Here is a 15261-nt window from a genome sequence, read left to right as displayed (position 1 = left end):
GTGTTTGGCTGTTTGTCCGTTTAAAAGCTGCTTTGAGATTTTGTGAAACTATTCGTCTCTTAAGATCAGCTAGCAGCATCTGTCTTCGTTAGCAGAAGGTTGCTGGAACATGGTGGTGGCTGCATCATGCTGTGGGAATGAGTTTCTTCAACAGGGAAGCTGGTCAGAGACATGAAGATAACTGTTCAAAATAAGGAAATATTTATCCCATGCAAATTTTCTTTTGCATGGGAAAAGAAAATTCCCATGCTTAATAAACACAAGTTTACCCTGACATTTTTTTTACAGATTCAGAAAAAGTGCCAGCTTACATTGTGACAAAAATAAAGGGGCCTTTGATGAGACCCCGCCCATTCAAATAGCTCTGAACTGTAGAAGTGAAGATCTTGTTTGTGAAAAATTGTTTGTGTAAAGTACTTTTTTCCTCTATTTTTTCTGTTCTCTATATACAAAGATCAGTGAATACAACAAATAACTGTATTTAATAGCCATTAATGTGATGCTTCCATTCCCCTGGCTCTAAGCAATCATCAGAACATATTGATGGAGCAAAGGTTGGATAGATTTTTCCCTATAATGAATGAAAATCATATGTAAAACTGCATTTTTATTTAGTAAGGTTGCCTTTGTCTGGTATGGAAATTTATTTTATGTTGTGAATCATTGGATTAAAAGATTATACATTTGTGAGAGGGCAAATACTTTTATTACTGGAAACATCCCTGTAGGTTATGCTTTTACCAAGCAAATCAAATGAGCCAATCTTAAACAACTTAACTCTATTTAAGTTTAATTAGATTCAGTAGAACCCGACATTTTAACACGGGTGTGTAAACTTTGAGAGCGCTTGAAATGTATCTTGGGGTGCCAACTTTCCGATTCTCAAAATGGTTTGTTTTTGTTTCCTAGTATTTATTCCGTTTCCCTCCTGTTACATCCATAAAAGTTCGTCTTATCTACATTAAATCGCCATCTCGCTACTCTCCATTACACATGACGTCATTTTATTTTCAGGGCTGTCAGTCGTGTGAAAATGCGCATGCGCGTGGGCCCGCCTAAACACTCCCCCCTAGCGTCACGGAGCGGGCGGTGCAGCATCAGCGGCTCGTGCCCATCACGAAGACTCGAAGCCGTAAAATCGCCGCCCCATTCCGTCGAGCATCTTCACCAACCGAGCACCGAAGTCCTGTCATTCTGTCCTCCGGCGTCCGTGGTCGGCCCCCCTCGTCCTCCTCCTCAAAATGTCCGTGGGTAATGACTTTGGGAACCCTCTAAGAAAATTCAAACTCGTCTTCCTCGGGGAGCAGAGCGGTAAGAAATGCTTTTATTCACGCCAGAAGAAGTTCGTGCTCGGTTGTTTGTCAAGTGAACTCGCTGCACCTGCTGGTCAGACGGCAAGTTCACGGACATTTAGCTAGCTGCCGTGGCCGCGGGGCGTCTCTGTGGGGGTTAAGGGATGGGAGCCAGAGTAGGAGACGGACTTCAGCGGTGAAATACGTGCTTCCCAGTTTGTTAGAGAGTGAGTGTGTGGGAATTAGGGCGTCACTTTAATGGAAACACGCAGCGGTCTGAGGCGCAGCGTTGCCTGCTTGGTTGAAGTTTATAAAGGACTGGAGATGCGGTGATATATCAGTTAAATAACGACCCGGAGCACCATCACTAGTCATGGTTTGTAGAGTGAAGAGAGGCTGAAAACAGCGTGGGGTGTGACGCTGCTGTGGATGATACAAGTTGTTTGTTTCTTTTTTTTTTACTGATTCCGATATTCCTGTGTGGAGACACACCCAGGTTGTCAGCGGCGGTGAGATAACTTGTATGGCTGCAACCTTTGTCCTTGGTATTGTTCCAGACTGACCAAGTAACTATGTTTTTGAACGCTGACCCGCTTTCTGATGTACATGTTGGTGCATGAAGCACTGAATGATGAGCAGAACAGTCACACCTTTTGCAACTCTCTCTCTCTCTCTCTGATTCATCCGTGTCTTTTTCTGAGCTCTGCACTCCATCCTGAGCTTTACATGTCCACACCCTCAGACAACCAACAGCGTCTCATTTTCTAAGGCAACGAAATTGTTTTCCACAAGATTACACTTGAGCTGGGCAGGAACGCCAAAATCCAAATCTCCAGGTTTTAATTCAGCCATAGCAGGGCACGTCTGTTTCTTTTTTTTTTTTTTTTAATATGGTCTATTTCTGAGGTCTTAAGCAGCTAACTGAACCCCATTAGTCATGGCTCAGTGCTCAAGTCTTTTCTATTGATCGTACATTACAGGGGGCCATGCATTTTTATTAAATAAATGTTCAATCTGTGGATTGTATATTATCTGAAGAGTGGTAAATTTGTCAGGCAGATTAATTATTACAGAACAGTGAACATTTCTTAACCTCTCCGCATGGAATAGACAGGCTGCTGGTACCAGAGAGAATTAGGTAATTATTTGTTTAATTAATGCAAGGCTGGCTAAATTAGTTATAATCTGGACTAGGACTATCCAACCCTGGTTCTCCAGAGACATCTTAGATTTGTTCCTTCTCCACCAGAGCTGAATTATTGACTGAACTACCTCCTCAGTATGTGATAAAGTTCTGCAGAGGCTGAGTAATGAAGCAATTATTTGTTTCTGGTGTGTTGAACTAGGCGGTAATATGACATTTTCAGGACCCTGGCTCTTGAGGACTGAAGTTGGACATCTCTACTGTGGAGTGTCAGTATTTATAGAAATACAATTTATGCTTTTCCTGTTGCAAATTGGCTACATAAGAGACTGGATGTCAGTCCGTCTCTTATGTGTTGCACATAGATGCTTATTTATCTGCAACACTTTTCTCCCGTTTAGTAGATTAAATAAAAATACCACAAAACAATTTTTGAATTTGGAATCCGTAGAAGAAAAGCACAAGTACAAGTAAAACGTTCCCAGGGTTTTTCAGTTCAAAGAGTTTTCTTTTGATGGATAAGACCAACTTTTATTGGAATCAATAATTCTACTACGGTTTATTTCTCCAAATATTGGAGGTGGTTGAACTTTTTCACATCTTGTCTTGCTACAAGCGCAGACTTCAGTATGCGGTACTTCATTGGAATCATAGACCAACATAGAGTAGTGAAAGGAATTTTATAATCCATACTTATCGGACTGATACTGATATGTTCAAAAAATGACTAACATCTACTAATATCGATTTTGATGGTGATATATCGTGCGTCCCTGTTGTAAACGAATGTTTACTTCCAGCTTATTGCCAACTTGGAAAGCTTTCAGGATGACTGGAATTATAAAATTATAATTATAATTAAGTATGTGTGTGAAATAATAAAATAACTGGGTTCCATTTGTTGTAAACTGTATGGACTTCCACCACCTACATCTGCTATTATTTTGACCCTAATAATTTAAGTAATCGTGTTAAATTAACTTTGCACAGACGATGCTGTAATGATGTGAAAAGTGTTGTCATGAGAAATTTCTCCATCAGGAAGTTCTGCACAAACACTTCCTGCCTAAAGGCACACAGAAGGAAAGGTGTGTTTTAAAAAAAAAAAAATTTTAATGTTACATCTTGAACTCAACTCACTTAAGCAACTGGTAGCAGAAGATGCGGCCGCAAGGCGCTGTCTCCTCACCAGTACATTTATTGTGAAAGGATGACATAAGTCAGTGTTTCAGCCTTTGCAATGAACTGTGTTCTATCTCACACCCTATGTGTACTAAGAAAGTAGAATAGAATATACTTTATTGATCCCAAGGGGAAATTGCTTATTTGATGAAAGCTACTCCATCTTAGGTAATAAATACAAAGTTTGTAAAATATATATGTACCCAAGAGTGATAAGTTGAAAATGACTAGATGTAAACAAAGAAATAGCAAGGAATCGCATGCATTATATTAATAAATAAATAACCTATAAATGAGCGAAGAAAAAAATGTAATCAATTAGCACAGACTTGGGCATTGTAAAGCCTGATGGCTACAGGCAGAAATGATAAATAAAATAAAATAAATATAAATAAATACAATAAAATTATAACATTAAAGTCATGGTATTATGACTTTATTCTAATAAATTATGATTTTTATTCTTAAGTCATAATACTTTGGGAACAAAGTATTATGACTTTATTCTTGTGTTATTATGATTTCTTGGATTATTTTAATTTTATTCTCATAATATGACTTTATGCTTGTAATATGGACTTTGTTCTTGTTTTATTTTGACTTTATTCCTGTAATATTATGACTTTATTCTCATAATACTATGACTTTCTTCTTGTATGACAGCTTTTCCCCCAGTGTATTATAAGCCTGCTGGGCCACCAGGCACAAGTAAATAAGTAATAACATTACTTATTTATTTAAGTCTTTTTTAAATGTTTCAATTTTTTTAAGACTTTATAGTTGGTGTTCAGGTATTAATCTTCCAATCTTTCAACAACACATAATTATCAAGTGATATTTTAAAATTTCCTGTCAACTTTAAACATTTTTTAACTCATAAACATGACGGGGCGCTGGATGAATGACTGCCCAACCACCGGGCTTCGCAAGGTTTCTAGGGGAAACCTTGTACGAGTTTATTCTCATAATATTATGACTTAATTGTCTGAATTTTATTTTATTTTTTCTGTATGGCCCTAATACTCCGTTAGAGTATTGTAATTTTGGATCCATAAGGGAAAGTATTTTAAACTTATGTTTTAAACTACTTACTCCATTGCCAGGTAGTTAAGAAAATGTACTGAGAAGATTTTGTATTTTAATTTTTTAAGCTAGTTGAACCTTTTGGAGGTTTGCTTGGCTTCATGAGGTTGGCGTCATTCTATATGGTCTAAAAATGGTTTGAGCTGTTGAACTCCAGAGGCTCATCCAGTGTGTGCACTGAAATCTCCCTCCCAGCCACCGGTGTTATCGGCTTGTGGAGACTGTTTGTCAACCGTCCAGACAGCGCCGCGTCTCTGTGTGTCTCCGACATGTCTGCAGCTGGCGGGCGTGAATCCAGTCAGCTCTGCTGGTGTCATTTATTAACACGCGCACGCCTGGACTGGAGTGTGTGTTAGGAATGGATGTGTGAGAGCGAATTGAAGAAAAGGCCTCCTGTTTTTTCCCTGTGAAGGGTTCTGGTTCAGCGATGCTGAAGTCTCTGAACGGAGCATCTATAAAGGGAAAGCTAGCACGATGTCCTGCTTTTTTTTTTTTTTTTTTTCCTCCATAAAAGAATGAGCTAACGTCAGAAAGAGAGGGGCTCCGGAGTAAGTAGGTGGAAGCAGGCAGAGTGTTAAATGAGCTGTCAGGAAGTCCTAACTCCTGCCTACTTCTCTGGTTGTTTCCTACTCTCCCTCTACAAAGACTTTAGGCTAAAGATTTTCCTCAACACGGCTAAAGAGGCTTTAAACAAGCTAGTCGGCTATTTCTCCACCCTGAATGCAAGCAACTAAGTCATTGTTAGCACACCTCCGATTACTGATCAGAGCTTTCTGGGTAGCTGATATTGGCCGTCAACCCCCCAGCAGAAACACCGGCCGGTTGTTTGGATGTAATCCCCCTGCCTTCAAGCTTCATCTCCCTTCAGATAAACAGATGGAAAATAAATGTGTGGTGCGGTGGATATATTGCTGTTGTGAGCTTCTGCTGCTTGAATCAAAATGCCATCTACCATCTTTGACTGCACAAAGATTGCCATTGCACATACACAAAGTGCTGGTTTCAAAATTGTGCTGACTCACCAGATCTGTAAGCTTCATAGCAGGCTTTAGCTGCTTGCTGCTAAGGCATCAATCACTTAGACTGCAGGAAGCAGCATTTCTGAGCAAAATGAAACTGAGTTTTGGTTTTCCTGGCCAGGGAGCTGCAAACTCATTTCCCTTACTAAAGCTCTAAAAACCACAATTGCAAATACAATCGGTGCATATCAGCAGCGCTCATTTACATGCACAGAAAATGCAAAAAAATAAAGTACTTGTGTATCTAAATATACTAAAACGTAGGCTAGCTGTAATGTTAGCTTGTTGTAGGCAACGACTTGTTTAACGCAAAACATTTCTGAAAAGTGGTTTAGTACAGTTTTTAAAATAATCAATATAATCTGTTTTAACAAAAGGAATTTTATTTGGGTCAAAATCAATACAAACGGACTGATTTTTATTTCCTCAAGTTGTTGCACAACTTTATAATCAGCACTGTAGAAACACAGATATCCTGCCTCTTCTCTCTGCAGAGGCTCTGAGCAGACATGGCTCACTATCACAACAGTGGCTGCGTTTCCATTGACCGTGTAATTGCGCAGTTTGACCTTTCAAATATAAATTTGCTTAATGGAAACGTGCCAATTCTGAAAAAACTCATATTTTTTGATAAAATGTTTTGGCACTAGAATGAGTTTTTTTTTTATTTGGCCACATTGAAATTAGTTTTTCTTTTTGTCAAAACTGCATTGGAAATACTTTTTACGCATCAGACGAGTCACTTGATCAACAACTGGATGTTGCCACTGGAGCAAAACACGAAGAAGACAACAGGACGTAGTTGGAGGATGACGGCGCAGCATGTTTTTTAATGATTTATCCCCTGAACAAAGTTATTCATGTGTGATTTTAATTGTATTTTTATTTAAAGATGCTCTGCAATTGCAAAATTGTGTTCTTTCGACAGTGGAATATTGACAAAATTTTGCGCACATTTGCATTGGAAACGTGTCTTGTGAGCTTCTGCTGAAAGATTCAAACTTTGGTGTTTCATTTGTTTGAAGACTGAAAGTTATTGCTAAAGCAAACTCTTGCATGTATTCTGTTTAAAATTATTTGTGAACCTTACCTTGACAAAGTCCAGCCTTTATCTCAGTAACTTTCCTCAACCATCATTTAGTTGTCAAAAGATAACTGGGAAACTTTCACTTTACGCCTAAATGCAACTTCCCATCTTGTGTCTGTGTGTTTTTTGTAGTATGACTATCCAGTTTCCAGTAACCTGGCAAATGGAACATGTTTTCACACCGTGCAGCTAGAGATATCTTGTTTTATAGCAGTGACAGGCAGAGCTAGGCCGCTGGTTGAATGTTTGCCTCACTACTTTGAGAGTATCGTTAAGGACGCACCTCTGAAAAGAAATGCCTCAGCATAAACTTTCAAATCCCGATTAAATACAGTTGTTGATCTTCTGCCAGCTGTATCAGATTTATCAAGTTATCACTTTAATCTGCCCTGTTTATTATGTGCCAGGCAGAGGAGACTATATGTCATTTTGTATGACCTTTGAGGATTGGTGCACACAATGCATTTCATGTCCCCCAAAGGTTAGAACCAAGATCTGCAAATGACATTATAACTAGAGCTGCACAATATATCGCAAATGCATCACATAATGGGATAAATATTACACTTTCAATTTTCAAAGCAATATAAAGCAGCCTAGAACAGTATCTTTTCTTGCTGAATTAAATACTACAAAAAAACGTTTGTTGTTGATGCATATAAAAAGATTTAATAATTAATGTGTTAAAGAACAAACTGTACAAAATGAATTCCTATCTTGCCATGCAGTTTCATAAGCAGACTGTATTGCATACATTTGTTGAGAAAATTATTGTCATTGTTTCAAATGTCATTGATATTTAAGAATAGACTTGGAACAACAGACTTAACTTGCCCCTTAAAGAGCTATAATTGTAAACAACATAGCACACAACGCTCACTATAGCAGGAAAAAATAACAGCGAAATTAGCGTAACATACCCCATCCTGTTGTAATACAGTAGATTTTACACCCTTCATCCCAACATACAAGCTCTACAAATAAAACTGATATGCTTCATGAATGGTTCACGTGTTGTGAAGTTGTGGTTTATACGATTTGTTAACAAACACCACTAGATAAACAATGTGTACAGGTGTTCAATTTTTTTCTGTTCATTTTAAATGGGCAGTATTAAATAAAATCAACCTTTTTTTAGCATTACATGGTGTTATATTGTCATTCTCTCATCAAAAACACACATGCATGTCTGAGAAATCCTTTAAACTCCCATGGCAACCATTCAGCTGTGCAAAACGCCTGGGTGAACCTAGCACCGCCTTTGAGGACGAAGCTCCTCCTCTTGGAGCAACCCTCCCCAACATCTCCCCCACTCAGCTCCATCAGACTAGCAAGTAGCAAGTAGCAATCACCTGGTGGATCTGCACATTGGCTCAGCTCATTATAGGAGCTACTTCTCAGAGCAACGCTGGTAAAAATGTTGTTAAAGGGTTAATAGAGGAGTGATGTTGACAACTTCCTGAAGGTGGCATTTCAGAAAGAGCAGGAGTTTTTAAAGAGACGGGCCCAATCTCAAGGTGTTAAATTATGGAGTCAATTTTCTTCTATGTCATATACAGCATTTTTATAACAATGGTAATAGGTTACATAGTTATTGATTGTGCTGTAAAATGCCACTATACGCCTGGATAATACATAAGTACTGCCCCTTTAAAAGTTACATTTGGCTTGAAAATCCACACGGGAGCAAATACACAAAGCCAAAAAAATGCAGCAGTGCTTTGAACAACACTGTGCTGACCAAGAAACAACTTCAGGTAATGTTTGCAACTTTTATCTACAAGTAATAATTACATAAACAATTGAAATTAGTATATTTCATTGACTGTCTGAATATTTGAAGACATGCTGCACATTCCCCGGCTGTTTTTACAAACTTTCTAACTCAAATTACCATGAAGTACGCTATGGTCTCACTTCATTTTTAGTAGGGCTTGAACGCTAACCTACAACACATTAAAAACCACATTTCAGCTGAGCAGTGGTTGTGCTATATTTATGTGGTACAATCGGAGTGACTATGTCTTCACTGTCGAGCTCCGTCCGTAATGAAGAAAATGTGGCTGCTGCCCAAGCAGAGATGTGTAGAAACGTCTGTAGATTCAGTTCTGCCTTCCTGTTATCCAATCAGAAAAGACTCTATAGGTAGGAAATAACAACACAGGTTTGTAACAAGCACACTGTAAAAAACCAGTTGCTCACTCTTCCTGACTCAATTAAGGTGTATCAACTTTGTCAAACATATACTAATAGGTATTGCTACAACTTCAATTAAGTTGACCGTGACTAGCAAGTATATCAAACTAAAAACGATCAGTTAAGAGAAATTTGAAAAGAAAAAAAACTTGCCCCATCTTATTTAAGTTTTTACATAACTACATGAAGTTGACTTAACATAATATTTTTATAACTTGACTCATTTCTAAGTTTAGTCATCTTTGTAATGGTCATTTTCTTACACATAAAGTCTAATTGAAAAACATAATTTTATTCGGGTCAGGAACATTTTGAGAATTCATACATTAAAGTTTTACAAATTTTCACCAAAAAACAAACAATTCATTTCTGGCTTTTGAAAATGCATGCCTTCACATATGTTATATTTTTTCTGAAGAAAAATAATTTGAAAAAAAACTCCCAAAACAAACAAAAGCAATACATTTGTATTAACTCATGAAACTATATATTCTATACATCATAATGTTTGTACTATCTTAAAATTCCTGAATCTTTTAACTTTCAGCTGTTGATACTTACATGTAAGTGTTGCAACACTTTTAAATCGCTAGCCCTGGTGTTCAGCTGTCTAAACTACGAGCTGTAGAAGAGGATGCGTTTCTTGCATAACACGACATGTTTCAAAAGTAGAGAGACGGCAAATCCTATTTAAGCACAATGCCAGTTGCGCAAACAGAACAGCTCAGTGAATCAAATCCCCGCTGTGGAAGACGGCTGTCATTTACCCAGCATGAGAGCTGACACTTCACTAGTTCAGCAGGTCTCCGTCGGTGTTTACCCTTTCCCCAGATGAGCCCTCCAGCCTCAACCCAACCTTTGCAACACTCGCGTTGCTCTCCTTCTTTTGTGTTAAATTAGAACTCTTTGTGAATGTTTGCTAAAACGGATGACTGTAAAATACATTTGTCTCACTGAAATGAGGAGTCATTGGGCTGAACATTCATCTTTTGAGCTTCGCATAGAGGGGAGTGTTTTATCTCACTCTGTGGGCAAAGAAATGAATCACCAGCTGATGACTTGCAGAGAAACAGGTGGTGGAGATGCTGTGGGAGTGGTCTGATGCTGCGTGTGCTCAAAAGTGATGTCCAAGTTGATCAGAGATGGATATTTTTAGAAATATTTCTGTCTTTCTGTGCCCCCACCCCTGTTTAAAGCTCATCATGTTTTTTTGTTGTCCCCCCCCCAACAAACAGGAAGTCCTTTGTCCTCTGTTTTTTTTTTAAATGTGTTTTTACATCTGCTGTGTTTTTGAATCATCCATAATCCCGTACAGTTCCTCTCCTGGACGTTCCTTCAGCTCTGGGAGTTGAACCTCGTAGCAATTCGTCATTTCATATGCAGCGGCTACATTGCTGCCTTTTGTGTTCTTGCAGATCTGCAGAAGGAAAGCTGGGGTTGACTGGGCGCAGTCTGCCTTGAGTCAGCATTTTGAATGTTTTTACTCTTAACCAGGTCTGCCGTGCGTATTTGAAAGTTTAAATTATCCACTTTGTTCTGCATTCCTGTCTGTCCGTTGATCCTATTGTATAACACACGGATCTGTCAGTCTGACGCTCTTGAGGATTTATTTACTTTTTTTTTTTCTGTTCCCTGTTTGACAGAGAAAGACGGTAGCAACTCATCATCTTTGCTAATTGAAATCACAAACAAGTTTAAACAAGAATTTCTTTGATAAGATGATTTTTGAAATAGAAATCGTTGTTATAAGCTGTGTTGTCCATGCAAAAGGAAAAAAAAGGGAGGTCAGGCCATTCTGACCCAAACACTCATAGGCTCTATATATTGATTCTGGCTCTGTAGTCGGGTCAAGTGAAAGGACCTGGAAGCCTCCGTTGGGACACCTGACTTGCCTTGTTTCCAGTAACTACTAGGATTGAATGACATTGAGGTTGCTGCTGGTTTTCTCGCTGCCCCAGTATGACAAAAGAGTGGAGGAAGTGTGAAAATCTTAACCAATATCTCATTTATTATAAATGACACATTGGTTATTATTTATTTGCACTTTGACTCTTTCTGACTTGAACTAGGAGATCCACTAAAGCAAACCAAACAATGCTGACTTACAAATGAATTCTGTTTTGAAAATGTTAAAACGTTTTACAGTGAGCGCCCGCAGTGATGGCACCTCTTGTCCAAACATAGATGGTAAATGACCGCTCATGAAAGGATTCACAGAAATGCTTTCAGCGCTGATCTTGTATCATTTTATATTATGGTTTTTAATTGGCTTAAACCTGTTAGTACAGGTCAAAGCTGTTTAAAAACCAGAAACCAGCCACAAAACAAATGAAATCAGTGTATTTCTGCTGAATATTGCATTGATACCACTCCTCCACTTCCTCTGTTACCTAAACTATTACAGTCGAGCCCAAAATGATTCATCTCCAGCCATCCATCATTCAGCCACAACGTTTCTTTCTTTAAAAAATGAGGCTGACGCGTCTCAAAAAGATAAAACAAAACAAAAGGAGTATTAATATGTACCCAGGATGGTACATATAACTCTTACAACTCGCATGTTTAAGAAAAAGATTAAATAAAGGCGGCGCACCATCAAAAATCTTTCTATGTGAAACACGTCTTGAGAACAGAACATGTAAAATATCTCTAGTTAGAGATAGATCTATAGGTGTAAGCAGTAAAAATAATACAGCAGATGATGACTTATGAATTGATGCATTTAACTGGCATCAATTAAATGCAATTCAATGCAGGCCGTCTACTTGCCACCCTACCTTTCAAACTGGATTAACTTTAGCTAAAATGAAGGCACAATGCATCATTCCTGTGCAGATGTTTCCAAGGTTGTAATTACCAAACTTAAAATCTGGCAGACCTATTTATTTTATTTTATTTATTTTATATACAGTACAGACCAAAAGTTTGGACACACCTTTTAATTCAATGAGTTTCTTTTATTTTCATGACTATTGACATTGTAGATTCACACTGAAGGCATCAAACTATGAATAACACATGTGGAAATATGCACTAAACAAAAAAGTGTAAAACAACTGAAAATACCCCTTATATTCTAGTTTCTTCAAAGTAGCAACCTTTTGCTGTGATTACTGCTTTGCACACACTCTGCATGTTCTTGATGAGCTTCAAGAGGTAGTCACCTGAAATGGTTTTCACTTCATAGGTGTGCCCTGTCAGGTTAATAAGTGGGATTTCTTGCCTTATAAATAGTCATGAAAATAAAGAAAACCCATTGAATTAGAAGGTGTGTCCAAACTTTTGGTCTGTACTGTATGTACATGTATATGTATATTGCTAGATGCAATTCTTAATTTATTTAAAGCACATAGATTATATTTAATCTTTAAGCTGAGAGATAATTTGAAGTATTAATTACATTGTCTTGCCCTACTAATGGGGCAAAACAATATCTGTAATCTTCTTTCTTCATCCCATAATTGCAGGTTTAAACACATTGTACAAAGTAATTATATTTTTATATCTACTATATTTTTAATTGAGGACAAAAGTGCATCTGAGACCAGTCAGTCAGTGGAAGTAATAGAACAGGAACCCGCAAGAGTAGAACTGGAATAAGCGGCCTGTTCTCTGAGAAGATGCCATTTTCATTTCTCTGCCCGTCCAGATGGCCGCTCCCTCGTCAGAATGAAATTAATCCAAACATTAAAAGGCACATTGGTGTCTCCGCGGTGAAACAGCAGACTTATGACTTCCATCTCTCCTCCCAAGGCAGGCACAAACGCCATGTATCACCTGTTTGTCACCGGGACTGCTGGTATGTTGCTCTACTCCAGGTGTGTCTTTGTGCTGCTAATTTTAGTGAAGTCACTTTGCTTGTTAGGCTGCATAAGAGCTGAATTAGCTTCCTCACGTCCTCGTGTGTGCGCGTGTGCGTGCCCAGGGAACCCAGCCTGTGTTGAGTATGAAAGCATGCTCATCCATAATTCAGATGTATTGGTAAATGGATGCATCCTGTTAAGGTTTCACGTCGCATCTTTTCTATTGGTGAAGTTTTAAGTGATGCTGTTCTGATTGGTCAGTGTGGAAATACCTGATTGAATGTAAAAGAAAAGGAATCTTTCTGTTTGCTTTTTGGTGTTTGAGAAGTCTTAATGCTGAATTTTAGTTAGTGACATCTCCAGGCAGCAGGGGTGGGCAGTATTATGGCCTCAAAATTACATCAGTATTTAAATAACCCAAAACGTGTTGGAGTTATATAGCAGAATAAATATTTGTCCTGTTATTCTGGACATTTCTCTTTTTATCCTCTCAAACTAAATCAGGTCTTGATTTTAAATCCTAAATTGGATATAGAGTTCCATTGAAAGCACTGCAAATATTAGAAAAATACAGTTTATGTTAACGGTTTGTGTTATTATCCTCCTCCTGTCTGATTGGATCACTGAGTGATCTTAAAACTCAGAGCATACCCAGTAAATGTGCTTATAAGCACAGAAGCATTTCATTCTATCTTTTTAAATGTGTGTATAATTTGTTGAGGTGGAATTAAACTTACTTGGATGCCATCTGCTCTTGGCACCCTTCTGTTAGGTAACCGTGTGCCAGCAGCTGCTAGTGGGCATAAACACGTCCAGAGAAGTGAGACTTAATAAATCCTCATCGTTCACTGGTTTTTGCGCTCTCTTGTCACTGTGAATAACTGCTGAAGCCACTTAGTTTTCTCTGTCCTCTCCTTCATTGATAAATATTAGATGCCTGCCTGCCTGCACTGTGCTAGCTTTCATCCTGTTGTCATGCCAAGAATGCCATGCTCCGGTATTTTTATACATCTCCTTGTGAGTGGGAGCTCGGCCCAGGCAAAAAGCCCTGCCATGCTCTGATTGGCTGCCAGGCACTCAAGGGGATTCCAGGATTTCACCTGCCAAGTGACCAGCAGTGGATTTACCTGGCTTTTGGGAACACAGCTTGAGGGCTGAATGGATAATTCCATGTATTATTCAGCAAATATGGCGAGTATGAAGGATGTCATCCTCACAACCAACAATTTGTAAGCTGCTATGTTCTAATATTACCTTGGATGGGAAAAATACATATGGATATGGGCGTTTAGTTAATAAAAAAATCAGATGGTATTGATTTTAATTGAGCCCACTACTCCCAATGTTAAAAACAGGGAAAATATTACAATCCTTAATGTTTTACTGCTTTTGGGGTTTTTTTCTTCAAAACTTATTTGTGTTGCACATTTCAGTGATGAGGCAGTTCAAAGTGCTTCACATCATAAAAACATCATACAGTCATCAGTTATGAAATAAGCAATAAACTTTACATTTTGCCAGATTCCATAGTCAAGCAGATTGACACGACATATTGATTAATATTCCAGTTACTGCTAATCAAAGACGGCTCTAAACAGGTGGGTTCCAAATATTGAATCAACACTAACGTTGTTTGGATCGGCACTTCTCTCTTCGCAGTGGAGGATGGTTGTTTTAAACTCAGGTGATTTCTTGTAAGCTTGAACTGAGTTAAATTAAACTTCATCAGAGTCCGTGTCTTCAGGAAGAAATTGTATCTCAATAGCTGAAAGCTCAGATCCTGTGAACAAAGCAAAGCGTAGAACAAGGGGCTGGTTTTTACCAGGCTACTATGGAGGAATTTTGGCCTGCTGTTCAACCACATGGGAGAGTGTTTGAGCAAGACCAATCAGTGGATTTTAGGCCTTTGACTTGACTTCACTCCAAAACCTTCATCATGGTTTCATCTTTTGAACTCATGTAAGGGTGGACTCGCTTTTGATTAATTAAGGTTGTGAACTGCTTGCCAGAATTTTTTCCGGTGAAGAACAGGATTCACTGTTCTAGATTGCTGTAAGTGATCCGGGACCTGAAGAAGCAAAGCTGCCCCAAACCATCACACTACCACCACCATGTTTTACTGTTTACTTTGTAAAAGTTCTGCTTTTACAAAGTAAACAGGTCACATATTTTCCTAAAATGTTAAGGGATTTTCTAGATGGGTTTTTTTTGGCAAATGTGGGTCTTTGTGTTCTTTCAGAGGCCATTTTTGTCCACTATCTGTCTTTTTGTTGTTCGTGAACCCTGACCTTAGCTGAGGGTTATTTTTTGACCTCCTGGATGAGTCATGGTGTTCTCTTGGAGTAAGTTTGGTAGACTGCTGGTCACTGCTGGAATACTACAGGACTGAGCCTAATGAGGCTCAGGTGTGGCTAGTCAAATTGAACTGACCAACTGAGTTTAGGGAGCCTTTTTC

The 15261-nt window shown here is 38.5% G+C and overlaps 1 protein-coding gene across 2 annotated transcripts in view; it reads left to right on the top strand.

Annotated features, from left to right (window-relative positions):
• The first annotated feature begins 1091 nt into the window (after positions 1–1091).
• Positions 1092–15261, top strand: part of rab6ba (RAB6B, member RAS oncogene family a) — a 58419-nt gene continuing 44249 nt past the window's right edge. The window contains exon 1 of one of the 2 annotated variants that reach the window (XM_032571190.1): positions 1092–1311. In XM_032571190.1, the coding sequence (XP_032427081.1) occupies positions 1242–1311 (70 nt within the window). In that variant the 5' untranslated portion in view covers positions 1092–1241. The remainder of the gene's footprint in view (positions 1312–15261) is intronic. The other variant, XM_032571191.1, reaches the window with a different exon arrangement.

This window comes from Xiphophorus hellerii, chromosome 9, assembly GCF_003331165.1.
Source record: "Xiphophorus hellerii strain 12219 chromosome 9, Xiphophorus_hellerii-4.1, whole genome shotgun sequence".
Classification (NCBI taxonomy): Eukaryota; Metazoa; Chordata; class Actinopteri; order Cyprinodontiformes; family Poeciliidae; genus Xiphophorus; species Xiphophorus hellerii.
This window is presented reverse-complemented; position numbering and strand designations above follow the sequence as displayed.